Source organism: Colius striatus, chromosome 17 (assembly GCF_028858725.1).
Source record: "Colius striatus isolate bColStr4 chromosome 17, bColStr4.1.hap1, whole genome shotgun sequence".
Taxonomy (NCBI): Eukaryota; Metazoa; Chordata; class Aves; order Coliiformes; family Coliidae; genus Colius; species Colius striatus.
In genome coordinates, this window is record NC_084775.1 from 3,373,958 (window position 1) to 3,400,063 (window position 26,106).

Genomic DNA, 26,106 nt, shown 5'->3' on the forward strand with positions numbered 1-26,106 from the left:
GTGTCAGGGGATGCTCCGGAGCGTTCTCCGCACCCCCAGGAGCGGGGCAGGGCTGCGGCACCCGGCTCAGGGAGCGGGACGCAGCTTACGGGGGATGGCAGGAGACTGTCCCCGGTCCCCTGGCCCTGCCCTGTGCATCTTCTGTCCGCCCTCTGCTCCTCTATCTATGCCACGTCCCTCCACGTTCCCTGCCCGCTGCCCCGTTCTCTGCCCTGTTCTCGCCCCCCTGCCCCGTTCTGGCCCCGTTCCCTGCCCGCTGCCCCGGTTCCTCCCCGTTCCCTCCCCACCGCCCCGTTCCCTGCCCGGTTCCTCCCCGTTCCCTCCCCGCTGTCCCGGTTCCTCCCCGTTCCTTGCCCCGTTCCCTCCCCGCCGCCCCGTTCCTTGCCCCGTTCCCTCCCCGCCGCCCCGTTCCCTCCCCGCTGCCCCGTTCCGTGCCCCGTTCCCTGTCCCGCCGCCCCGTTCCCTCCCCGCTGCCCCGGTTCGCTGCCCCGTTCCCTCCCTGTCCCGCCGCCCCGTTCCCTCCCCGCTGCCCCGGTTCGCTGCCCCGTTCCCTCCCCGTTCCGTGCCCCGTTCCCTCCCCGCTGCCCCGGTTCGCTGCCCCGTTCCCTCCCCGTTCCGTGCCCCGTTCCCTCCCCGCTGCCCCGGTTCGCTGCCCCGTTCCCGCCCCGTCCCGCCCCGGAAGCGCACGTGCTGGCCGCTCATTTCCGCTTCGCCGGTGGCAGCGGGGGGAGGCGGCGGCTGCAGGTACAGGCCGGGCCGGGCCGGGGGCGGTGTGGCCGGGAGCGGGGGCACCGGGGCGGCTCCGTGCGGCCCCTCTGCACGGCCCTTCCCCCGCGGCGGGGGCTGCTGGCGCGATCCGGCCGTGCACGCCCCGGGCCGGGCCCTCCCTGCCCTGTCCCGTCCCGCCGAGCCCGGGCCCTTCCCGCCCCTTCCCCTCAGGGCCGCCTCCGGCCGGCGCCGCTTCCCCCGGGGCCCTCCCGCAGCTCTGGGCCTGTCCCGGCGGCGTGCGCGGGTCGGCCCCGGAGGCAGCTCGTCGCTGCCCGTTCTGCTGCCCCGGGCGGCGTGTCCAGGCCCAGAGCCCAAGCCCCGGTGGGCAGCGGCCGCGGGGACAGCGGGTGGCCGTGCCCGGGGGGAGCTTTGCGGCCTGGAAGCCGTCGCCCCAGTGCGTGCCCGTTCCTCGGGGCCGTGGGGGCCCGTCCGCCGTAGGGAGCTGTGAGGGGGGCTGGACTCTGCTGGGAACCGGTTGCGCTGGGGGCACCTGGTGTGTTGGCCGGTGCTCTGAGCCTCCTGCATCCAGGCTGGAGGAGGGACTGCCCCGAACGGGATGGAAGGGGGCTGTGAACCAGCTTCAGGCTAAAGGAGCTGCCTTATGGCTGTTGCTCTGCTCTGCAGCTGCTTTATGTCGTGTGGGTTTTGCCAGAGCTCTAAAACTCACCGGGGATGCCCTTCCCCCATGGCAGGGGGGCTGCTGGGGGCGTGGGGTCAGCAGCTGGTTCACTCTGGGTTCCTGCCCTCCCAGCCTGGCTGTGGGAGCTGTGGGCTGCCTCCTCTGGGGTCAGGCTGCTGGGCTGGATGGACATGATGACATGTCCTCAGGAAGAGCTTTTCCCCTGAGAGGGGTGGCAGCCCCTGTGCCAGGCTGCCCAGGGAGCTGGGGCAGTGCCCAGCCCTGCAGGGATCCCAAAGCCCTGGAGCTGAGGTGCTGAGGGCTGTGGGTCAGTGCTGGGCTGGGCAGGGAGAGGGGAGGGCTGGCACTGCAGGAGCTGAAAGAGCTTTGTCAACCCAAATGTCTGTGTGATTCTGTGATGCTCTGGAAGGGGCTTTGCAGAGGTGGTGAGGGCTCAGAGCCCCACAGAGCCTGGTTTGGCTGTCGGTGGGGCTGATGCTGCATCCAGCCCCATCCAGAACAAGGTGCTCAGCTGGTGCTTTGGGGAGGATGCTGGAGGTGTTACTGGGCTCAAGGTGATTTCTGTGCTTATGCTGCTTAAAATCCTCCCCTGTCCCCCTGGAGCTTCAGCCCCGTGGTGCTGGGCTGCCTGTGTGCTGCAAGGGCCACCCCAGGGCTCTCCTTTGCCTCTCTGTGAGCTTTATTCCCCAGGTGCTGCCCCATGGGATGGATCATTTGAGTCTCCTCAGCCCTGCTTACAGCTGCTCTCATCCCCCTGCTGCCATCTGGGTTAATTAAGCAGCAGATGCCAGCACTTTGGGCTTTTGGGTTGAAGTGCCACGATTTGGGGCACTTTGCTCACACTGTGGTGAGTTGGGCAAAGGCTTTGCCCAGCAGCCATTGAGAAGGAGGCACCTTAACCCCTTGGCTGATGGGAGATGGAGCCTCTTGGGGAGCAGGTTGGTTGGGTTTGTGAGGGGGTGCAGTGGCCCCCAGCCCATGGGGGTCACAGGCCATCATCTGCTGCTCTCAGTGGGTGAAGGAGGAGTTGTGCTCACTGGCTTTGGGCAGTTCCTTTGAGGCAGGTGCAGGGTCTTACAGCCCTCGAGGGTCACTGCTGTGGCAGAGCAGGTGGGTTGTTTTAGGGATGGTTTTGTTGCACAGGTACCCTTGGGGAGATGGGAGGGTGCATCTCACACCAAGCTAAGGTGCAGGATTGGGCTCCCAGCACTGTGTTGCTGTGTGAGCTGGCTCCAGATAGAATCATGCAATGGTGGGGTGGGAAGGGCCCTGCAGAGCTCACCCAGCCCAACCCCCTGCTACAGCAGGTTCCCCTGGCTCAGGGGGCACAGGAACGTGTCCAGGTGGGGTTGGAAACCTCCTGAGAAGGAGCCTCCACACCCTCCCTGGGCAGCCTGGGCCAGGGCTCCCTCACCTCAGCACCAAAGGACTTGCTACTCCTGAGCCAGGGGCACTGCCTGTGTGCCAGCCTGTGCCTGTTCCCCCTTGTCCTGGCACTGGCCCCCACACAGCAAACACTGATCCCATCCTCCTGACACCCACCCTTCAGGTATTGATCAGCACTGATGAGGTTCCCCCTCAGCCTTCTCTCCTCCAGCCTGAACAGCCCCAGGTCCCACAGCCTTTCCTCACAAGGAAGATGCTCCAGTCCCCTCAGCATCTTGCTGGCCCTGCACTGGCCTCTCTCCACCAGTTCCCTGTCCCTCTGCAGCTGGGGAGCCCAGAGCTGGCCACAGGACTCCAGATGAGGCCTCAGCAGGGCAGAGCAGAGGGGCAGCACAACCTCCCTCACCCTGCTGCCCACACTCTCTTGCTGCCCCCAGGCTGCCATTGGCTCTTGCCCACGAGGGCACGTTGCTGCTCATGGGCAGTTTGTCACTAACCAGCACTCCCAGGTCTGTCTCCTGGAGCTGCTCTCCAGCAGAGTCTTCTGGCAAACTCTTTGCTTAGGGAGCACATGTGTGGCTGGGGTGAGCCCCTGGGGCTCTGTGCTGCCTGTGGGGAGAGATGAGGGGCAGAGGCAGGGTTGAGCTGTGCTCTGGCTGCAGGATGGGAAGTGCTGTGAATGAGAAAGGGTGGAGAACTGGGTTCAGCACTTGTTAGCTGCTGGCTCTCAAACCCTCAGCTGCTCATTCTCCTTTGCACAGTTGGGTTTGTATCTTCCCACACTGTGCCTGCTCCAGGGGCTTATTCAGGGGGCACAGGGATGTGCAGCCCCACTCAGCATTGTGGGGCTCTGTCACTACCTCGTGCCTGCCTGGCCTTTTGGCTTCAAGTTGCTTCCTATGTCCAGAGAGAAGCTGTGTGAAGTCCCTGCAGCCTCAGTTGCCTGTCTCCACGTTTGGGGGTTCTTTGGTGTGCCTGCATTTTGTCTCTCTGTGCTGGGTTTTACCAGCCCACCTCAAGGGCTTCACTCACAGCTGTAGAGGTTGTGTTGCTTGCTCGTGGGAGTTCCCTTCCCCTGCTCACCTTACCCTCTCTTTCCTGGGTAAGCTCACACCTAGAAGCTTACCATTTGAGTTCCTGCTGCTTTTTGGCCTCTGTCTCCCCTTCAGGTTCCAACATATCCCCTTGGATGCACAGGGCAGGGGAGTTGTGCAGGGCTGGAGCAGATGCATCTCCCTGCCTTTGCTTCCTTCCTGAGACTGGGTACATCAAAGCTGACTGGCAGCCAGTAAACTCCTGTGCAGGGTTGTCCCAGTCTGTGGGAAGGTTGGTGGAGCTACAGTGACCATCTTACTCAAACAAACAGGCACCTGGGGGGTGTTGGGCACAGGTTAAATGCTCAGGTCATGCTTAGATGGCTCATTCCTCTGGAAGAGCAGCAGCACTTGGCCCCACATCCCTTCCCAACAATGCTGGAAGCTGAAAGGCTCCCTGTCAGCACCATCTCAGCCTTCAGGGATGGAAGAATTGGCCTAAACCCTGGTGGTAAAAGTAGCTGGGGGTCACTAATGAGTTTCCTTGTTCTGCACTGGTACCAGGGATGGTTGGTTCAGCATCAGTGGCATCCCCAGGAGCCTGTGGGCAGCACCCACCTCAGGGAGCAGCACTGTGCCCTCTTTGCTGCTGCATCTTAGGTTTGGGAGCATCATATTCACCTGGGACAGCTGGATTTGGGAGCCCAGTGGTGTGGAGGCCAGGGAGCAGGGGATGGCTCAGCTCTGCACCATCATGCTGAGGCTCTGAGAGAGCAGCATTGCTCTGGCTCTTCAGGAGCTCTCAAATGGAGTTGTCCCAGGTAAAATGAAGGATAAAGTGCTTTGAGGGAGCTCTTTTCCTCCCAGAGCCTGCCACAGGGGGCTGAGCTCCCCACAGCTCCATCTCTGAGCCTGCAAGGGGGGAGATGCATGGGGGGAGATCCATGGGGGCCTGCCTGCTGATGGCACATGTCCAAAACTGCCCTGAGGAGCCAGGCTGGGCTGGGGATGAGCTCTGGGTGCTCCCTCACCCACTGCTGTGTTACCTCATCCTTGCAAACACTTTCAACTCCTTGAATCCAGTTTGCAAGAGCAGCTTAGAATAAGTTTGGCAAGAAGAATGGGCTGTAGATAGAGGCCAGTGCAGGGATACCAAGATGCTGAGGGGATGGAACATGTGTGTGAGGAGGAAAGGCTGTGGGACCTGGGGCTGGTCAGCCTGGAGAAGAGAAGCCTGAGCTCAGGGGCACCTCATCAGTGCTGATCAATACCCAAAGGGTGGGTGTGAGGAGGATGAGGTGACACTTTGTTGTGTGGTGGCCAGTGCCAGGACAAGGGGGAACAGGCTCAGGCTGGCACACAGGCAGTGCCACTGGCACAGGAGGAGCAAGTCCTTTGGTGCTGAGGTGAGGGAGCCCTGGCCCAGGCTGCCCAGGGAGGGTGTGGAGGCTCCTGCTCAGGAGGTTTCCAACCCCACCTGGACACGTTCCTGTGCCCCCTGAGCCAGGGGAAGCTGCTGTAGCAGGGGCTGGGGCTGGGTGAGCTCTGCAGGGCCCTTCCCACCCCACCATTGCATGACTGAGGCAGAAGCTGAGTCAGCACCAGGTCAGGGCCTTTTTGTGTTCCTCATTTTGCAGCTGCAGATCTTGCATCTGCTCTGGTTCTGGGTGCTGCTCTGCCCAGCCCCTCTGGGAGGTCAGCAAGCACTGGGGAGTGTTCCCTGGTGTGGAAAGGAGCTCAGTGGGAACTGCTGGAGCTTGGGGGGGCAAAGGCCTGTGCCCAGCTCCTGGCTGTGTGCCATGTGCCAGGCACTCCCTGCCATCTCCCTGCCTGCAGATGGGCTCCTGTTGCCTGGTTTTGCTTGCCAGGTGCAGGGTGTTTACCAAGGACAAGAGTCTTTCCAACTCCCAGTAATCTAAGCAGTGAGATCTGTTCTAATGAGATGATCAAAGCTGTTGGCTCTGGAGCTGCCCCCCCTCCCTGCTTATTTACTGCCTTATTTACTGTTGGGCTCCAGCTCTGGGGAGCTGCCCCTGCCCCATTCAGCCCTTTTCCCCCCATCCAAGCTGCATAAAGGTGTGTGTGGAAGCAGATGGGGTGAGGCAAGAGCTGCTCTGCAGTCCCTCAGCTGTTTCCTTTGCTCTCCTTCAGGCTGGAGCCAGGCAGCAGCGTTGGCCCCTGCCCAAGGGCTGAGCTGGGGGAACTCACCTTCAGCAGGGCTGTGGCAGCAGCTGGCAGGCAGCCCTGCCTCCTCACCCTTGCTCAGCCTGGGGGGGACACACAGGGTGCAAGGTGCTGAGCACCCAGCTCTGGTAGGTGTTGGGAGCCCTTGCTCAGCCTCTCATTCCCCTGCTCAGGGTGTTGGGTGGATTCAAGCCTGGTCCTGCTGAGCTGCTGGTGTGGGGAGGGAGGGAGTGGTTGAGCTGTTGGCCTTGGTTCCCCAGCTTGGGCTGGAGGAGGAGGAGGCAGTTTGCTTTCTGGAGGCTGCTGCTGGCACTGCAGGGCCTGGAGGAGTGGGGGAGATGGGGTGCCTGTGTCTCTGGGATGAGTGGGGTCTGGGCAGGCTGAAACAGCCTCTGCAGTGCCTGAGGGCTGAGGGAAGCAGCAGCTGGGATTCACATCTCTGAGCTGGCTGCAGAAACCCCCTGCTAGGCTTCAAGTTTGCTTTCCAGGCACTTCTGCAGAGCAGGGCTGAGTGTGAGCCAGGGCAGAGGGACTGCAGCAAATCCTCCTTCCTCCCTCTGTTGCAGGACAGGATCTGCAGCGAGGTGCAGAGAAGCTGCTGCAGCACAGCCCAGGAGCTCCATCCATCTTGTGGGGGGGAGACAAAAGGCTCTGCCTGAATCCCAGGTAACTGGAGCAGGGAGGAGCCTTGTGCCTTACCCCAGGGGCTTTACACCTTGTTCCCTGCCAGGGGCAGCCTCAGCAGGGCTGGGTTAGCACAGTGGCACACAGATCCCCTCTGGAACAGCGTGGCACCCTGCTGCCAGCACCCAAAGTCAGCCCCAGGCTGCTACAAGCTCTTTGCCTCTGTCTGTGTGCTTTGCCTCCTGGGTTCAACCCCCTGATATTATCCAGATCTTCCTTTTATCCCTGTTGGGGGTCCTTGTCCAGCTTGGACAGGGAGCAGAGGACACAGTTCCTCCCTGGCCATTGCTGCAGTTGGCTTTCAAGATGCTCATTTCCACTTTAAAACCATTTGCAAGCTCTTTTTCTTTCCCTGGCTTTCCATCCTCCTGCCCCCTCCAAACAGCCAGGCCACTGCAGGCTGTCAGAGGTGATCCTCTGGTTCCTTTGCTGTTGAAGGAAAGATGAGGGAAACAGCCATCAGAGACAAATCCCTGGTGACCTTTAAGAAGGGCTGCCTGCCCCTCAGGCTCCCTCAGCCTGCCAAGCTGCAAGTCTGCCCTCAGCTCCCTGGATTATACAACACAGCCCCAAGTGCTGGGTGGAAACCTTGTGTGCTCTTTGAGTTTAAAGCAGCAGTGTCAGAGCAGGGATGGTTTCTGGCAGAGGCTCCTTTTGAGCTTGCTGTGTGCTGCCAGGTCCGTGCCCCACACTCTGCTGTTGGCCTGAGGCTGAGGTTTTGCTCAGTTCCTGGTCCCATCCCAGAGCTGTTCCCTGTGTAGGTGTGGGAAAGGCCTGGGGGGGGAGTTTTCTCTACCCAAGTGTTTCTCAGGTGAGGAGACACAAGCCCAGGGAGGTCACTGAGCCCGTGCTGCAGGGCCCAGGGCTGCCCAGCCTGCTGTGGAATGGGCTGAGCAAAGTAGCTGCTGGTGAGAGAAGCAAGTCAGGGCTGGAGGTTGAGCAGGGCTGAATGCTGCCCTGTTCAGCCACTGCTTCCCTCCTCCACATCCCCTGCAGTGACCCAGCTGATTCCCCACTCCCTCAGCAGAGCCCTTGCTGTGCCAGTGTGGCTGCAAGGTGCTTGTGCTCCCCAGGGGAATGGGCTCCTCTGGCTTCTCCCAGCACTTTATCTCCTTGTAGCTCTTCCCATGAGATCTCAAGCTGTTCCCCTCTCCTGGCTTTTCCTTCCTGAGCTCTCTGTCATGACCCCAGCCAAGAAACTGGCAACCTTCAACCTCTGTGCTCTGTGTCTCCTCCCAGGGACGTGCTGCTAGCTGGAGACCACCATGACAGACTCAAAGTACTTCACCACCACAAAGAAAGGTAAGAGGTGGCTGGGAGAATCCCCCCTCCCCAGCTATTTGGGGAGGGCTGTCCCTGTGATGAGGAGCTGATGGAGGTGCCAGCTCTGGTGGGAATGCCCCAAGCCCACTGTGGCTGATACCTGTGACTCCTGGGCTGCTCTGGGCTCATCCCAGCAGTGCTCAGGCTCTTGGGCTTCAGCTCTTTCCAAAGCCAAGTGGCATCTTCCCTTTGAATCTGCTTGCCCAGGAGTGAATGGAAGCTCCAGGTGAGAGCCCATGTCCTTGGGCTGGGTGCAGAGCAAAGTGCTGGGCTGGGGCATTGCTGCAGAGGGAGGTTTTGGGAGCCACTTTGCCACGCAGGGGCTTGAGGAGCTGGTCTCAAAACCCACTTGTGTTGGCTTCTGTGGGCAGCCCAGGTAGGGGAGGATCTCCCAGCAGCTGTGTGTGGGGCTGGGGCTTTCCTGGGTGCTGTGGTCACTGCCCCACAGACAAAAACTACCTGCTGGAGGACCTGTGTGTCCTGTGCTGGGGGTGTGGAGTGCTGGTGCTGGCCAGCCCTGCGCTGTCTGTGGCCTTTAAAGCCTTCTGGGGTTACATGAGCACATTTGTCCCCAGTGCCAGGGGTAAAAGCTGAGCTGGCAGAGCAGCCCTTTCCCTCAGTGAGACATTTGGGGAGTTCAATCCCCTTTTCCAGCTGCTGGCACCTCGGGGCACCCTGGATGTCAAAGGAGCCCCAGCAGGAGGCTGAGGATGCTCCCACAGGAGGTTGGAGCTGGGCTCACCCTCCCCTGGGAGCAGCATCCCATGGAGGGCTGGCTAACCCTTCAGCTCCCCATTTTCCCTTCCCTCCAGGAGAGATATTTGAGCTGAAAGCTGAACTGAACAGTGACAAGAAGGAGAAGAAGAAGGAGGCAGTGAAGAAGGTGATCGCCTCCATGACCGTCGGCAAGGACGTCAGGTGTGTGGCAGCCAGACCCTCCCAGCGTGGTGCCTGGAGGCTTGGGGAGCTGGTTTAGCTCCTGTTTTACCTCCTGTTTTACCTCTCTTGCCTCTGAGGGGTTTTGCTCTTGGCTGTTGTGCTGGGTGAGGACACAGGGAGCTGCTGGGTGCAGCTCTCGCTGCTGCTGCAGGAGGGGAAGGTGTGTGTGCTGGCCTGGCTTTGGCAGTAAGCTGCCTGAAAGGATTGGGCTTGCCAGGGGATAAACTTGTTGGGATTATTGCTGCTTCCTTCATGTGTTACTAAAACCCAGCAGAAGCCCCTCTGGGGCTTTATGGCACAGGCTTGGTGTTGAGCAGCCATTTGCTGCTGCTCTAGTCCAAAAGGTCAGGTGGGTGGTTGTCATCCTTCTCCTTGGGCTGTGGCTCCTGCAGCCCCTTCTCCCCACACCCCCATCCTCACCCCACAGACCCCTCCCCACACCCCACAGACCCATCCTCACCCCACAGACCCCTCCCCACCTCACACACCCCCATCCTCACCCCACAGACCCCTCCCCACCTCACACACCCCCATCCTCACCCCACAGACCCCTCCCCACCTCACACACCCCCATCCTCACCCCACAGACCCCTCCCCACCTCACACACCCCCATCCTCACCCCACAGACCCATCCTCACCCCACAGACCCCTCCCCACCTCACACACCCTCATCCTCACCCCACAGACCCCTCCCCACCTCACACACCCCCATCCTCACCCCACAGACCCCTCCCCACCTCACACACCCCCATCCTCACCCCACAGACCCCTCCCCACCTCACACACCCCCATCCTCACCCCACAGACCCCTCCCCACCTCACACACCCCCATCCTCACCCCACAGACCCCTCCCCACCTCACACACCCCCATCCTCACCCCACAGACCCCTCCCCACACCCCACAGACCCATCCTCACCCCACAGACCCCTCCCCACCTCACACACCCTCATCCTCACCCCACAGACCCCTCCCCACCTCACACACCCCCATCCTCACCCCACAGACCCCTCCCCACCTCACACACCCCCATCCTCACCCCACAGACCCCTCCCCACCTCACACACCCCCATCCTCACCCCACAGACCCCTCCCCACCTCACACACCCCCATCCTCACCCCACAGACCCCTCCCCACACCCCACAGACCCATCCTCACCCCACAGACCCCTCCCCACACCCCACAGAGCCATCCCCACCACACAGACCCCTCCCCACACCCCACAGACCCATCCTCACCCCACAGACCCCTCCCCACACCCCACAGAGCCATCCCCACCACACAGACCCATCCCCACCCCCAACCTCAGCACTTGGCTGTTCATGGTGTGTTTGAGAGTAGATGAAGGGAAACCTCTCAGCCTGGGTGTGTGTTTGGTGGCTCTCAGAGCACTGGCAGCAGCAGAGAATGTTCCATTGCTGAGGAGGTTTAGAGGGGAGATGGGAAAGAACCTTTCACTGAGAGGGTCAGTTCAAAGAAGAACTTTTTCACTTGAGGGCTGTGCTCAGTGCTGGGCCCCTCACTCACTGCCACAGGGACACTGAGGGGCTGCAGCTCCAGGGCTGTGTCAGTGCTGGGCCCCTCACTCACTGCCACAGGGACACTGAGGGGCTGCAGCTCCAGGGCTGTGTCAGTGCTGGGCCCCTCACTCACTGCCACAGGGACACTGAGGGGCTGCAGCTCCAGGGCTGTGTCAGTGCTGGGCCCCTCACTCACTGCCACAGGGACACTGAGGGGCTGCAGCGTGGCCAGAGCCGGGCACAGAGCTGGGGAAGGGGCTGGAGCACAAGGGGCTGGGGAGGGGCTGAGGGAATGGGGGTGTTGAGCCTGGAGAAGAGGAGGCTGAGGGCAGACAGCAGCACTCTCTGACACTCCCTGACAGGAGGCTGCAGGGAGCTGGGGGTCAGGCTCTTCACTAGTGGATGACAAGACACAAGGAAAGGGGCTGGAGTTGCCCCAGGGGAGGTTGAGGCTGGAGCTGAGGCAGAACTGTTTCCCTGAGAGGGGTGTGAGCCCCTGTGCCAGGCTGCCCAGGGAGCTGGGGCAGTGCCCAGCCCTGGAGAGACCCCAAAGCCATGGGGCTGAGGTGCTGAGGGCTGTGGGTCAGTGCTGGGCTGGGCAGGGGGAGGGGAGGGCTGGGACTGCAGGAGCTGGAAGGGCTTTGCCAACCAAAGGACTGTGATTGTTGTGCAGTGGCTGAGGCCAGGAGGATGTGGCTCAGCCTGGGGTGAGGCAGCTCAGCAGGCAGCAGGAGCTTGCTGAGAGAACTGGCCCCATGCAGTGCTCTGTACTGAGGGGTGCCTGGGGCTGGGGGTGTGGGGCCAGGGCAGCCAGGGGCCATCTGTCAGGGTGGAGGATAACTCCTGCATTAGCCCTCTGATCTTGATTGCCTCTCCTCAGGTGGTTTAATAGTCTAATTGGTCTGTCTGTGTCTTTAATAGTCTAATCTTTGCCAGCCCTGGGGCTGTGTGTCCCAGAAAAGACCCTGAGGGGGCACCTCCCCCACACTGATCAGTACCCAAAGGGTGGGTGTCAGGAGGATGGGGCCAGTGCTTGGTGTGTGGTGGCCAGTGCCAGGACAAGGGGGAACAGGCACAGGCTGGCACACAGGCAGTGCCACTGGCTCAGGAGAAGCTCCTTTGGTGCTGAGGTGAGGGAGCCCTGGCCCAGGCTGCCCAGGGAGGGTGTGGAGGCTCCTCAGGAGGTTTCCAACCCCAGCTGGACACGTTCCTGTGCCCCCTGAGCCAGGGGAACCTGCTGTAGCAGAGGCTGGGGCTGGGTGAGCTCTGCAGGGCCCTTCCCACCCCCATGACTCTGATCCTGTGACCTGATCTCTGCATCACCTGCAGTGAGCCAGTGGCTCTGGCATCCTGCAGCTCAGGGTGTTTGGGGAGGGGAAGCCCCCAGCCCCATGCAGCAGCTTGGCAGCTCTGCTTCATCACAGCACAGCATCATTGCACTGCAGGGTTCACCCAGGGGGTCAGGGCTGTCCCTTCCAGCCACTCCTGGGTGGTTACTTCTCTGAGGTGATGTTTCTCACACAGGATGAGCACTTGGAGTTTGCAGCAGGATGGGTTTAATGGCTGCAAAAGCAGAGGATGGGTTTAGAAGGGTTCTATGAGGGTGAACAGCTCGTTTCCCACCTCCTCTTGCAGCTCCTGGCAGCTTTCACACCATCTTGTGATGGCTGGATGATGTTGCATCTTCTCTCAGGGCACTGGGGCTGGGATACAGCAGTGGCAGAGCTCAGCTTTGGTCATTTTGAGCTGCTCTCAATACAGATCTGTCAGGGAAAAAACCCCCCTGGGGATGGATGATTTCACCACATCTGCTGCAGGGTGCTGCAGGTCCTAGGAGAGCCTGGGGTCTTCTGGCTTCCAGAGTGGTTTGAGTGATGGGGAAGGGATGGCCACAGGCCTGGGGAAGTGCCATCCCCTCCCCTGGCTCAGCAGTGTGGCTGTATTCTGCCTTCACAGAGGGACTTTGTGTTTCAGTGCTCTCTTCCCAGACGTGGTGAACTGCATGCAGACAGACAACCTGGAGCTGAAGAAGCTGGTCTACCTCTACCTGATGAACTATGCCAAAAGCCAGCCAGACATGGCCATCATGGCAGTCAACACCTTTGTGAAGGTGAGAGGATTGTTAAGCCCAGCACAGGCACCTCCTGCTTTCACGTGAGGCCACTGCCTTGAGCTGCTCTGTGCCCCATTCCCAACAGGGCAACGTGGGCAGCTTTGCAGAGCCTCTCCCTTCATGAGTACAGGCTCCTGCAGCTCTAGGTAACTGAGCAAATGTGTGCAGCACTGCAGAAGACAGCTGCACTGTGCCACTTGCTGTGTGAGTGGCAGCTTGGGCTGTGGGCAGCTCTGGCATGTGAGCTGACACACTGAAATCTCTGCAGCTGAGAGCCCTCGTGATCTCCCTGTTGGAGCTGGGAGCTGAGAGCAGGTTTGTTAGGAGCCCAGACAGTGCCAAACAGCTTTGTGGAAAGGCTCAGTGGCCATTAGAGGGAGTTTTTAGGAAGAGATAAACCAACCCCACACAGTGAAGCCAAGGGAAGTGTGTCTGGGGTGAGGTGGCTGTTCTGCAGGGTGACACCTGGATTCTGGGGCTTGGTGGAAGTGATGAAGGCGTCAGAACCCTGGAGGAGTGTTAGCAGGGAGATCTGAGGCTGTGGAAAATCTGTGGGTCCCAGCATGGTGGGGTGGGAAGGGCCCTGCAGAGCTCACCCAGCCCAAACCCTGCTACAGCAGGTTCCCTTTGCTCAGGGGCACAGGAATGTGTCCAGGTGGGGTTGGAAACCTCCTGAGGAGCCTCCACACCCTCCCTGGGCAGCCTGGGCCAGGGCTCCCTCACCTCAGCACCAAAGGACTTGCTCCTGGTGTTGAATTGGAACTTTCTGTGTTCCAGCTTTTGCCATTACCCCCTCTCCTGTCACTGGACACTACAAAATAACTAGTTGCCCCATCCCCTTGACACACACCTTTTAAATACTTGTAAGTATTAATGAAGCCCCCCCTCAGTCTCCTCTTCTCCAGGCTGAACAGCCTTTCCTCACAAGGAAGATGCTCCAGTCCCCTCAGCATCTTGCTGGCCCTGCACTGGCCTCTCTCCAGCAGTTCCCTGTCCCTCTGCAGCTGGGGAGCCCAGAACTGGCCCCAGGACTCCAGATGAGGCCTCGGCAGGGCAGAGCAGAGGGGCAGCACAACCTCCCTCACCCTGCTGCCCACACTCTCTTGATGCCCTCAGGCTGCCATTGGCTTCTTGCCCACGAGGGTATGTTGCTGCTCATGGGCAGTTTCTCATCACCCAGCACTCCCAGCTCTCTCCTGCAGCTGCTCCCCAGCAGGTCACCCCCATCCTGTGCTGACCAAACCTCTCCCATGGCTGACTCCCCACAACCTCTCCCCTCCAGCACAGCTCCACCACCCTCCCAAGACACCTCACCACCCTCACACCCCAACAACACACTCCCAGACCATCTAAACACTCCCTTTTCTCTTCTTCCAAGGACTGTGAGGACCCAAACCCTCTGATCAGGGCTCTGGCAGTGCGCACCATGGGCTGCATCCGTGTGGACAAGATCACCGAGTACCTGTGCGAGCCGCTGCGCAAGTGCCTGAAGGACGAGGATCCCTACGTGCGCAAGACGGCCGCCGTCTGCGTGGCCAAGCTGCACGACATCAACGCCCAGCTGGTGGAGGACCAGGGCTTCCTGGACACCCTCAAGGACCTCATCTCTGACTCCAACCCCATGGTCAGTGTTAGGGGACTGGGTTTTGCCTTGCTCCCCCTTTGCAAGCTCGGTTTGGGGGTTGAGCAGCTCGGTTTGGGGGTTGAGCAGCTCGGTTTGGGGTTGAGCAGCTCACTTTGGGGTTAAGCAGCTCAGTTTGGGGGTTAACCAGCTCAGTTTTGGAGTTAAATAGCTCATTTTTGGGGTTAAGCAGCTCGGTTTGGGGATGAGCAGCACGGTTTGGGGATGAGCAGCTCGCTTTGGGGTTGAGCAGCTCGCTTTGGGGTTGAGCAGCTCACTTTGGGGTTGAGCAGCATGGTTTGGGGTTGAGCAGCACGGTTTGGGGATGAGCAGCACGGTTTGGGGTTGAGCAGCTCGCTTTGGGGTTGAGCAGCTCACTTTGGGGTTGAGCAGCATGGTTTGGGGGTTGAGCAGCACGGTTTGGGGATGAGCAGCACGGTTTGGGGTTGAGCAGCTCGCTTTGGGGTTGAGCAGCTCGCTTTGGGGGTTAAACAGGTCATTTTTGGGGTTAAACGGCTCAGTTTGGGGTTAAACGGCTCAGTTTGGGGTTAAACGGCTCAGTTTGGGGTTAAACAGCTCATTTTTGGGGTTAAACAGCTCATTTTTGGGGTTAAACAGCTCATTTTTGGGGTTAAACAGCTCAGTTTTGGGGTTGAGCAGCTCGCTTTGGGGTTGAGCAGCTCGCTTTGGGGTTAAGCAGCTCAGTTTGGGGGTTAAACAGGTCATTTTCTGGTTAAACAGCTCAGTTTTGGAGTTAAACAGATCATTTTTGGGGTTAAGCAGCTCGCTTTGGGGGTTAAGCAGCTCGCTTTGGGGGTTAAGCAGCTCACTTTGGGGTTAAGCAGCTCACTTTGGGGTTAAGCAGCTCACTTTGGGGTTAAGCAGCTCACTTTGGGGTTAAGCAGCTCACTTTGGGGTTAAACAGCTCATTTTTGGGGTTAAACAGCTCATTTTTGGAGTTAAAGAGCTCATTTTTGGGGTTAAACAGCTCAGTTTTGGGGTTTCCCAGCTCCCTGTGGGGGTTAAGCAGCTCCCTGTGGGGGTTAAGCAGCTCCCTGTGGGGGTTAAGCAGCTCACTTTGGGGTTAAGCAGCTCAGTTTGGGGTTCCACAGCTCAGTTTTGGGGTTTCCCAGCTCAGTTTTGGGGATTAAGCAGCTCACTTTGGGGATTAAGCAGCTCACTTTTGGGGTTTCCCAGCTCACTTTTGGGGTTTCCCAGCTCACTTTTGGGGTTTCCCAGCTCACTTTGGGTGTTAAACAGCTCACTTTGGGTGTTAAACAGCTCACATTTGGGGTTTCCCAGCTCACATTTGGGGTTTCCCAGCTCAATTTTGGGGTTTCCCAGCTCAATTTTGGGGTTTCCCAGCTCAATTTTGGGGTTTCCCAGCTCACTGTGGGGTTTCCCAGCTCACTTTGGGGTTTCCCAGCTCACTTTGGGGTTTCCCAGCTCACTTTGGGGTTTCCCAGCTCAGTTTTGGGGTTAAACAGCTGACTTTGGGGGTAAACAGCTCAGTTTTGGAGTGAAACAGCTCAGTTTGGAGTGAAACAGCTCAGTTTTGGAGTTAAACAGCCCACTTTGAGGTTTCCCAGCCCATTTTGGGGGATAGCTGCCTCTCAGGCTCTGGTGTGTGCCCTGCCACCCTGGCTCCCTCATGGCAGGTCTCTCTGATTCCTTGGCAGTGGGGAGGAGCCTGCCCTGGCTGCCTTGGAGCAGGGGATGGTGGTGGAGAGGAGCTTGGTTCTGCTACCTGGCACCAGTGGCTCTTGTTTCAGGCCTTTGGCCAGCATCAGCCTCACTTGCATGTCCCAGGCAGGACTGACTTTAAAGCCTGCATTCCCCAGGGTGTCTCTTCACTCAGCCTTTGCTGCTCTTCAGGTCTTGCTGTGGTGGGATGGGAGCTGCTGCAGGGAGGGATGGGACTGAGAGCTGCCTGGGCAAAGGGAGTCAGAGCAGAAGGGGATGGGGCTCCTCAGAGCTGCCTGGGCAAAGGGAGTCAGAGCAGAAGGGGATGGGGCTCCTCAGCTGCCTGGGGAAGGAGACAGAGAGCAGAAGGGGATGGGACTGCCTGGGGAAAGGAAGGGAGAGCAGGAGATGAGGCTCCTCCACACTGGGCATGGGGCCAGGGCTGACTCCTGCTGATGTGTGAGGGGTTGGAGCTGTGGTGTGGGTGGTGGGACCGTGCTGGCAAGTGATTGCTCAACCCCCTGAGGATCAGCTGGTGGGGAGAAGGAGCTGGGGCTCAGATATCCCTGGGATGGAAGGTGCAGACACCAAAGGTGCAGCTCAGCTCCTTGCAGCAGCTTTTCCCCCCCAGGCTGCTGGGTCACCTTTGGTGTGAGCTGACTCGTGTCCTGTCCCCTCTGGCAGGTGGTGGCCAACGCAGTAGCAGCTCTCTCTGAAATAGCAGAGTCTCACCCAAGCAGTAACCTGCTGGATCTCAACCCCCAATCCATCAACAAGCTGCTCACAGCCTTGAATGAGTGCACTGAGTGGGGCCAGATCTTCATCCTGGACTGCCTGGCTAACTACATGCCCAAGGATGACCGGGAAGCCCAGAGGTGAGGGAGGCTCTGGCTGCTGCTGGGGTTGTGCTGCCTTCATGGAGAGAGGAGGGAGGCAGGCATTGACAAAGGGCCCCACACAGCCCTTTTGCTCTTCTTCAGAAGCATCTTCATCATCCTGAGCCTTGGAATCCCTCTGTGGGAGGTGGGACAGGGGGCATCTGCTGGCCACCGTGCCTTGGGCACAGCCATCTGGGGACTGCCATGGTCCCAGAGCCCTGTCCCTGTGCTGGTACAGGGATTGTGCTTCTGGAGCTCCTTCAGAATGTGGCCTCACTGTGCTGTGATGGAGGCTGAGCACAAGGGAGCTCTGAAAAGAGGGGCTGCAAAGCTGCCTGGTGGAAAAGGAGCTGGGGGTGTTGGTCAACAGCTGAAGGTGAGGCAGAAGCGTGGCCAAGAGGGCCAAGGGCATCCTGGCCTGTACCAGCACTGGGGTGGCAGCAGGAGCAGGGCAGGGATTGTCCCCTGTGCTGGGCCCTGGGCAGGCTGCAGCTCCAGGGCTGTGTCAGTGCTGGGCCCCTCACTCAGTGCCACAGGGACACTGAGGGGCTGCAGCTCCAGGGCTGTGTCAGTGCTGGGCCCCTCACTCACTGCCACAGGGACACTGAGGGGCTGCAGCTCCAGGGCTGTGTCAGTGCTGGGCCCCTCACTCACTGCCACAGGGACACTGAGGGGCTGCAGCTCCAGGGCTGTGCCAGTGCTGGGCCCCTCACTCACTGCCACAGGGACACTGAGGGGCTGCAGCTCCAGGGCTGTGTCAGTGCTGGGCCCCTCACTCACTGCCACAGGGACACTGAGGGGCTGCAGCGTGGCCAGAGCCGGGCACAGAGCTGGGGAAGGGGCTGGAGCACAAGGGGCTGGGGAGGGGCTGAGGGAATGGGGGAGTTGAGCCTGGAGAAGAGGAGGCTGAGGGCAGCCAGCAGCACTCTCTGACACTCCCTGACAGGAGGCTGCAGGGAGCTGGGGGCTGGGTCTGCTCCCCAGGAACAAGAGGAAAGGGGCTGGAGTTGCCCCAGGGGAGGTTGAGGCTGGAGCTGAGGCAGAACTGTTTCCCTGAGAGGGGTGTCACCCCTGTGCCAGGCTGCCCAGGGAGCTGGGGCAGTGCCCAGCCCTGGAGGGATCCCAGAGCCCTGGAGCTGAGGTGCTGAGGCTGTGGGTCAGTGCTGGGCTGGGACTGCAGCAGCTTCAAGGGCTTTGCTGTCCAAACCAAACCTGATCCAATGGAAGGGGATCCCTGCAAGAGGGTTTTGCAGGGGCTGGGAAATCACCTCCATCACAGCATTTAAGAGCCAGTTTAGCATCTCCTGGGAAGATCCCAGGTACTGCTCAGCCACCCTGCTGCCAACTACCTCCTTGTCCAGGCTGTGATCACTTCTCCCCCTTCTCCCTCCTCTATCCCTCACCCCAGCATCTGCGAGCGAGTGACCCCCAGGCTGTCCCACGCCAACTCAGCTGTGGTGCTCTCAGCAGTGAAGGTGCTGATGAAGTTCATGGAGATGCTGTCCAAGGACCTGGATTATTATGGTACACTGCTCAAGAAGCTGGCCCCACCTCTGGTCACCCTGCTGTCTGCAGAGCCCGAGCTGCAGTACGTGGCTCTCCGTAACATCAACCTCATCGTGCAGAAGAGGTGGGTGCCCCTGGGCTCAGCCCCTGCTCTGCAGCTGCTCAAACCAAAGGCTTCAAACCCTTCTGATTTGGGGCTTTGTAGGGTTTTGTTTTCTCTTCTGTGTTGTTTCAAATGCAAGGGCTGAGGCAGTGTGCAGGGAGCTCAGCTGGGGTCTGCAGGAGGGGGGTGTTTATATGTGGTGGTTACTGGGGGGAGCAGAGGATGGAGAGGCCAAAAGCTGAGGCTTGGCTTTAGTTGTTAAATGTTTAGTTGAGGAATTTCATAGTGAGGGCTGGAAGGGCCCTGCAGAGCTGCTCCAGCCTCTGCTCCAGCAGGTTCCCCTGGCTCAGGGGCACAGGAACGTGTCCAGGTGGGGTTGGAAACCTCCTGAGGAGCCTCCACACCCTCCCTGGGCAGCCTGGGCCAGGGCTCCCTCACCTCAGCACCAAAGGACTTGCTCCTCCTGTGCCAGGGGCACTGCCTGTGTGCCAGCCTGTGCCTGTTCCCCTTGCCCTGGCACTGGCCACCACACAACAAACACTGGCCCCATCCTCTCAACACCCACCCTTTAGGTATTGATCAGCACTGATGAGATCTCCCCTCAGCCTTCTGTTCTCCAGGCTGACCAGCCCCAGGTCCCACAGCCTTTCCTCCTCAGAGATGCTCCAGTCCCCTCAGCATCTCTCACTTTGCCATAGCAGCTTGTTTCTGTGTAGCCATGCCCTTTGTGTGAGTCCTTCTGTCCCTTTGAGCTGCAATTGCTTATGGGCAGGAGGTGTCTGAGGCCCTCACACGTGTGCCCTGAGCAGGAGTGACCAGCTGGAGAAGCCCCACTGTGCCCTGACAGCCCTGCTCAGATGTTCTCCCACCAGTTATCCCTGTGGTTGGCTGTTAAAAATAGCAGCAATTTCTGGGAGGAGTGGAAAGCAATTAGTGTCCCTGGGAGAATGGGGAAGGCAGCTTGGCTCCTTGGAGCTGGCCCTGGCCTATCTCTTTCCCAGCTTAGAGGAGAGATGATGTGATGAGAGAGGTCCAGCCTAGCCCTGAGGTCTGGGTTTGCATCCCTGCTCCCCTCAAGGTGTCCCTTCCACCCTTGGCAGGACAAACATCCCCCATTGCCTCACTTCTGCTCTTTGTTTGAGGCAAGGTTGTGCTCTGTGCCCCACCTGCCACCAAAGGGGAGCCAGGGGACAGAGGCCTGGGGGGATAATCGCAGTGTCTTGGATTCCTTGGCATTGAACAGGCCCCCAAAACCTTGTGCTTGTGGTCAAGGAGCTTCATCCTCCTGGCCCAGAGCTGCTGGCTCTCTGGTTTGTCCCTCAGCATCCTCAGGCCTTCACCATCCCAGCCTTGGGCCAGGGAATGATGATCCATGCTTGGAGCTGGCTAATGGTGTCAGGGCATTGCCCAGACTCAGGGCAGGTGCATGAACCCCCATCCATCCCCTGCCCAGGGTGCAGCTTCCAGGGGAGGACAGCAGCCTTCTGCACCACCACTGTGTGCCACTTGGAGCCTGGAGGTGGGAGCAGAGCTCAGATCTTGCTTCTCCCAGTAGACAAATGATCTGACAGCAATGCTGGCTGGCCAGAAAGCTCTGGAAGGCTTTTGGTGCCTGTGTTTGTGGTGGGAGTGGAGGAGCTGGACCTCACTCCCTCAGTGCCTGTGTGTGCCCTGCAGGCCTGAGATCCTGAAGCACGAGATGAAGGTGTTCTTTGTGAAGTACAACGACCCCATCTATGTCAAACTGGAGAAGCTGGACATCATGATCCGTCTGGCTTCCCAGGCCAACATTGCTCAGGTCAGGAGCTGCCTGGGAACAAAGTGAGGCAGTGCCAGTGGGCTCCAGCCTCATGGGGAGGGCGGCCCTGCAATCCCAGAGCCAGCTTGGCAGGGTGGGGAGGAGAGCAGCCCTAACTCCCCCCCACCAGCCTGCTGCTGCTGGGGCTCTGCTCTGCTTGGCTTTGGGGGCTTTTCTTGCTGCTGGGCTGAGCCTGTGGTGTGTCCCCTGGCAGGTGCTGGCAGAGCTGAAGGAATATGCCACAGAGGTGGACGTGGACTTTGTCAGGAAGGCGGTTCGAGCCATCGGCCGCTGTGCCATCAAGGTGGAGGTGAGGGCTGGCTCAGGCCAGGGCCCCATGGCAGTGGGGGACAGGCAAGGCTCTGCTCCTCAGCACGTGTTGGATGAGCTGCTGGACATCCCACCACAGGAATTGGAGCTGCTCTGGCAAGCCAAAGCCTCCCTGGGCCTGAGGATGAGCCACGGGGTGTGAGGGGAGTGTTTTGCCTCCTTACCCTTTGCTGCTGAGGCTGGTTTAGGATCCCTGCCTGCTCCCTTAAGACCCAGTTACCTGCAGCTGATGGTCCCAGAGGCTTGTTTGGGGACTGCAACATGTGCTGGGAGGGAACTTCTCCCTTACTGAGGGACCAAGAGGCTTTGCCTCCCCTTGGGGGGTCATTTGAAGAGGGGATTCTGAGTAACCTTGCTGTGGCTGTGCCCAGGTCAAGGCAGGCTCAGAAGCAAGCTTTCAGCTCTGGGTTTGCTGCAGAGCATCCTCAGGCATGGGAGACAAACTGCTTGGGAACAAGTGGTGTGGAGGGAGAGGAGGCTCTGGAGCTGTGCAAGGAGGAGGAGCCAGGCCTGGGGTGGGAAAGGAGAGACCACACTCAGGTGTCTCCTGAGCAGGGATGGCTTTGGGGGAGGAATGGAAGGGGGATGAAGCAGCAAGAAGAGGGGATGTGGGAAGGGCAGCAGAGGTTTTGGGATGGGGATGTAAGAGGGTGAGTGCTTGAGTGACCAAATGCCTCTGGCAGCAATCGGCTGAGCGCTGTGTCAGCACCCTGCTGGACCTCATCCAGACCAAGGTGAACTACGTGGTGCAGGAGGCCATCGTGGTCATCAAGGACATCTTCCGCAAGTACCCCAACAAGTGAGCGAGGGCAGCCTGCTCCTGGCCCTCCCTCAGCCCCTCCCTTCCCTCCCTGTGCCTGGGGGAGGCTGCAAACACCCAGCCCTGGGGGAAGGGCTGGGCTGCAGCTCCCTCCTGCTGCCCCGCTGGAGCCTCCCCACAGGGAAAGGGAGGGGTTGGGTTTGTTGCCTGGTAATCATGGGTTGGTGCTGCCCTAAGAGTGAAGTTTGGGGAGAGGAGAGCTGTCCCCAGCCCTGGGAGCATCCCCAGCAGTCCCAGTGCAGAGACACTAATAGCTGCTGGAGACTTGGAGGTCCCTCAGGTCAGTGTGAAGCACGTGTGGCTCTGAGCTCTGCACTGCTGAGGGTGCAGCAGGACAAGGGGGGAGTGTTGCAGCTGAGCTGGGGTGAGCAGGCAAGTGCATGGCCAGGAACTGGTGTGCTACCAGTGCTAATTAGTCCTAATGAGGTGGATTAGTGATGGGAAGGAGCTGCACACAAATAGCCCTGGACTCAGGGCTGCTGCAGAGAGACTGCGTGGGCAGGGCTGAGTGAATGCAGCAGGGGAAGGTGCTGTGGGGCTGGAGAGGGATCAGGAGCTCCCCTGGGGAGAAGAGGGGACAGCCCCAGGCAGGTGACAGGGGCTCTTGGTGCCAGCCCCAGGCAGGTGACAGGGGCTCTTGGTGCCATCCCCAGGCAGGTGACAGGAGCTCTTGGTGCCAGCCCCAGGCAGGTGACAGGGGCTCTTGGTGCCATCCCCAGGCAGGTGACAGGGGCTCTTGGTGCCATCCCCAGGCAGGTGACAGGAGCTCTTGGTGCCAGCCCCAGGCAGGTGACAGGGGCTCTTGGTGCCATCCCCAGGCAGGTGACAGGGACTCTTGGTACCATCCCCAGGCAGGTGACAGGGACTCTTGGTACCAGCCCCAGGCAGGTGACAGGGGCTCTTGGTGCCAGCCCCAGGCAGGTGACAGGGACTCTTGGTACCATCCCCAGGCAGGTGACAGGAGCTCTTGGTGCCAGCCCCAGGCAGGTGACAGGGTCCCTTGGTGCCAGCCCCAGGCAGGTGACAGGGACTCTTGGTGCCATCCCCAGGCAGGTGACAGGGACTCTTGATGCCATCCCCAGGCAGGTGACAGGGACTCTTGGTGCCATCCCCAGGCAGGTGACAGGGGCTCTTGATGCCAGCCCCAGGCAGGTGACAGGGACTCTTGGTGCCATCCCCAGGCAGGTGACAGGGACTCTTGGTACCAGCCCCAGGCAGGTGACAGGAGCTCTTGGTGCCAGCCCCAGACAGGTGACAGGGGCTCTTGATGCCATCCCCAGGCAGGTGACAGGGGCTCTTGGTGCCATCCCCAGGCAGGTGACAGGGGCTCTTGATGCCAGCCCCAGGCAGGTGACAGGGACTCTTGGTGCCAGCCCCAGGCAGGTGACAGGGTCCCTTGATGCCAGCCCCAGGCAGGTGACAGTGACTCTTGGTGCCAGCCCCAGGCAGGTGACAGGGTCCCTTGGTGCCAGCCTCAGGCAGGTGACAGGGGCTCTTGGTGCCATCCTGGTTGTGCTGAGGATGGATGTGGTTTAGAGGTAGAGCTGTGCCTCAGGGTTCTTTGCTTTTGGTGACTGTGTCCTCTCCCTGGGGAAGGTATGAGAGTGTGATTGCCACCCTGTGTGAGAACCTGGACTCCCTGGATGAGCCTGAGGCCAGGGCTGCCATGATCTGGATCGTGGGAGAATACGCCGAGCGGATCGACAACGCAGACGAGCTGCTGGAGAGCTTCCTGGAGGGCTTCCACGATGAGAGCACCCAGGTGCCTGCCAGGGGGGAGGGCTGCCTGCCAGCAGGACCAGCTCACTTGAGGAGTTGTGGTGGTTTAGCCCTGGCTGGGTGCCAGGTGCCCACCAAGTCATTCTGTCACTCCCCCTCCTCAACTGCACAGGGGAGAAACACAACGAGAGGTTTGTGGGCAGAAGATTGCTCAGCAATCAGAGTCAAACTTGGGCAAAACAGACTCAACCTGGGGAGAAATGGTTTGATTGATTGATGAGCCATCAGAACAGGGAGATGAGAAAAAAACCCACTGTTAAAACACCTCCCCTCACCCCTCCTCTGCCCAGGACTCTCCTTCCTCCCCTCCAGCAGCACAGGGGATGGAGGTTGGGGTCAGTTCATCACAGATGGACTCTGCTGCTGCTGCTTCTCAGGGAGAGGCCTCCTCACACCTCCCACTGCTGCACTTGAGGTCCATGAACTTCAGTGTGGCTCCTTCTCACAGGGGCAGCTCCTCACACCCTGCCCCAGCGTGGCTCACCCCCCAGAACAGCCCTTCAGGGACAGGCTGCTCCAGCCTGGAGCCCTCACAGGGTCACAAGCCCTGGCAGCAAAGCTGCTCTGGCCTGGGCTCCTCTCTCCACACAGCCTGCCAGGAGCTTGCTCCAGGGTGAGCTTCCCACAGAGTCACAGCCTCCCTCAGGGGTCTTCCCTGGGCTGTGAGTGGATCTCTTCTCCCCCATGGGCTGTATCTCCCCCCTGCTCCTTCCCCACTGGCCTTGGTGTCTGTAGAGATGTTCTCACATCCTCACTCCCTTCTGCTGCACTTTTACACCTGGGCAGCAACTTCTCCAGTACATCAATCCCAGAGGGGTTACCTCCATCACTAGCTGGCTCAGCCTTGAGCAGCAGCAGGTCCATCTCAGAGCTGACTGGCACTGGCTCTGTCAGCTCCAGGGGAAGCAAAAGCAGCCACCCCTGTAACCCCCCACTACCCCAACCTGCCCACACCAACCTGACAAAGCCTGTGCTGATCAGAGTGTAAGGAAGGAATTAGCTCAAGCAGGGTGCTGAGGATGTTTTCCTTGCAGGGGAAGGCCCCTCACAGGGCTTTTAAGTGTAGAGCATGGCCCATGAAATGCCACCAAGCACCTCTCCTCCTCAGTAGCTGGGAGGGAGCAGCTGGTCACCTGGTTTTTCCTCTGTGCCAGGACAGGATCAGCCCTTTGGAGCTGGAGAACAAGAGTCAGACAAGTGCTGTGAGCAAAGGGGACTGTGCCTGCTCCTACCAGGGCAGCTGTGGTTTGCCTGTAGGGTTTTGGGGGAAGGGTTCCTATGGAAGCTTCTTCCACCCCTACTCTGCAAGACACTGTGCAGCCCCACAGAGCAGGGGGAAGGCTGTACATGACCAGTAGCAAAGGCAGCAGGGCTGGGAGCCCTGTCTCTCACTTCTCAAGGGACTGTCAGGTGAATTGGTGCTGCCAGTCCTCAGAAAAGCCAGAGGGTGCTCCAGCCTTCACCCCTGAGGGACCACTGAAGCCAGCCTCAAGGTGTTGCCCAGTGACCTCTGTGGCTGCAGCAATCAGCTGTGGAGCTGCCTGGGAGCCACCCAAAGTGCCTGACACTTGTCACTGCTGCTGAAGTGATCACCATGGGTTTGTTTCAGGGGGCAAAAGGATGAGGTTTGGCACACAAGGGCTGTGAGATGTGTATCTGTCTCTTCCCTGACCCCCTTTTGCCCACCCCCAGGTTCAGCTGCAGCTGCTGACAGCCATTGTGAAGCTGTTTCTGAAGAAGCCCACAGAGACACAGGAGCTGGTGCAGCAAGTGCTGAGCTTGGCCACACAGGTGGGTGACAGCTCCTGCCCCATGGAGTGGAGGCTTTGCCATCCTCCCCACACCCCTCCAGGTAGCAGGATGGGCTTGGGCATGCAGCAGCTGTGATGGGAGGCAGATAACAGGGACTTGATGCTGGAAAAGCTGAGAGGTGAAGTCCTGGAGAGCAAGGACATTGTCTCCTGTAGCACAGGAGGCATCTTGTGCCATTTCATAGAACCACAGGATTGTTTGGGTTGGCAAAGCCCTTCCAGCTCCTGCAGTCCCAGCCCTGCCCAGCCCAGCACTGGCCCTCAGCACCTCAGCCCCAGGGCTCTGGGATCCCTCCAGGGCTGGGCACTGCCCCAGCTCCCTGGGCAGCCTGGCACAGGGGCTGACACCCCTCTCAGGGAAACAGTTCTGCCTCAGCTCCAGCCTCAACCTCCCCTGGGGCAACTCCAGCCCCTTTCCTCTTGTTACTGGGGAGCAGAGCCTGACCCCCAGCTCCCTGCAGCCTCCTGTCAGGGAGTGTCAGAGAGTGCTGCTGTGTCCCCTCAGCCTCCTCTTCCCCAGCCTCAACACCCCCATTCCCTCAGCCCCTCCCCAGCCCCCTTGTGCTCCAGCCCTCTCTAGTTTCCCTCCTCAGGCTGCTGGAGCCTCTGTGCAGCAGAGATGTGACATAAACAGCTTTGGCTTTTGTCCTCATCATCCCTCCAGCAGCCAAGACTTAGATGGGGCTGAGATGCTCTGAGCTGCTGTGTGGCAGCTGCAGCTTCCCCTGCTCCCTGTGCTCTGGGCCCTGCTCCCTTTGCTCTGGGCCCTGCTCCCTGTGCTCTGGGCCCTGCTCCCTGTGCTCTGGGCCCTGCTCCCTTTGCTCTGGGCCCTGCTCCCTGTGCTCTGGGCCCTGCTCCCTGTGCTCTGGGCCCTGCTCCCTGTGCTCTGGGCCCTGCTCCCTTTGCTCTGGGCCCTGCTCCCTGTGCTCTGGGCCCTGCTCCCTTTGCTCTGGGCCCTGCTCCCTGTGCTCTGGGCCCTTCTCCCTGCTCCCTGTGCTCTGGGCCCTGCTCCCTTTGCTCTGGGCCCTTCTCCCTGTGCTCTGGGCCCTGCTCCCTTTGCTCTGGGCCCTTCTCCCTGTGCTCTGGGCCCTTCTCCCTGTGCTCTGGGCCCTTCTCCCTGTGCTCTGGGCCCTGCTCCCTGTGCTCTGGGCCCTGCTCCCTGTGCTCTGGGCCCTTCTCCCTTTG

The 26,106-nt window shown here is 60.1% G+C and overlaps 1 protein-coding gene across 3 annotated transcripts in view; it reads left to right on the forward strand.

Annotated features, from left to right (window-relative positions):
• Nucleotides 1-694: 694 nt before the first annotated feature.
• The window catches only part of AP1B1 (adaptor related protein complex 1 subunit beta 1), a 37,795-nt gene continuing 12,383 nt past the window's right edge, over nucleotides 695-26,106 (forward strand). For 2 of the 3 annotated variants that reach the window (XM_062009944.1, XM_062009946.1), the window contains exons 1-14: nucleotides 718-744; nucleotides 5,980-6,140; nucleotides 6,579-6,678; nucleotides 7,936-7,998; nucleotides 8,832-8,937; nucleotides 12,454-12,589; nucleotides 13,971-14,216; nucleotides 16,581-16,771; nucleotides 18,183-18,404; nucleotides 20,061-20,181; nucleotides 20,396-20,491; nucleotides 21,195-21,310; nucleotides 22,928-23,093; nucleotides 24,803-24,901. In XM_062009944.1, coding sequence (XP_061865928.1) covers nucleotides 7,962-7,998; nucleotides 8,832-8,937; nucleotides 12,454-12,589; nucleotides 13,971-14,216; nucleotides 16,581-16,771; nucleotides 18,183-18,404; nucleotides 20,061-20,181; nucleotides 20,396-20,491; nucleotides 21,195-21,310; nucleotides 22,928-23,093; nucleotides 24,803-24,901 — 1,536 coding nt within the window. In that variant the 5' untranslated portion in view covers nucleotides 718-744; nucleotides 5,980-6,140; nucleotides 6,579-6,678; nucleotides 7,936-7,961. Of the gene's footprint in view, nucleotides 745-5,979; nucleotides 6,141-6,578; nucleotides 6,679-7,935; nucleotides 7,999-8,831; nucleotides 8,938-12,453; nucleotides 12,590-13,970; nucleotides 14,217-16,580; nucleotides 16,772-18,182; nucleotides 18,405-20,060; nucleotides 20,182-20,395; nucleotides 20,492-21,194; nucleotides 21,311-22,927; nucleotides 23,094-24,802; nucleotides 24,902-26,106 lie in introns of all 3 variants that reach the window. The other variant, XM_062009945.1, reaches the window with a different exon arrangement.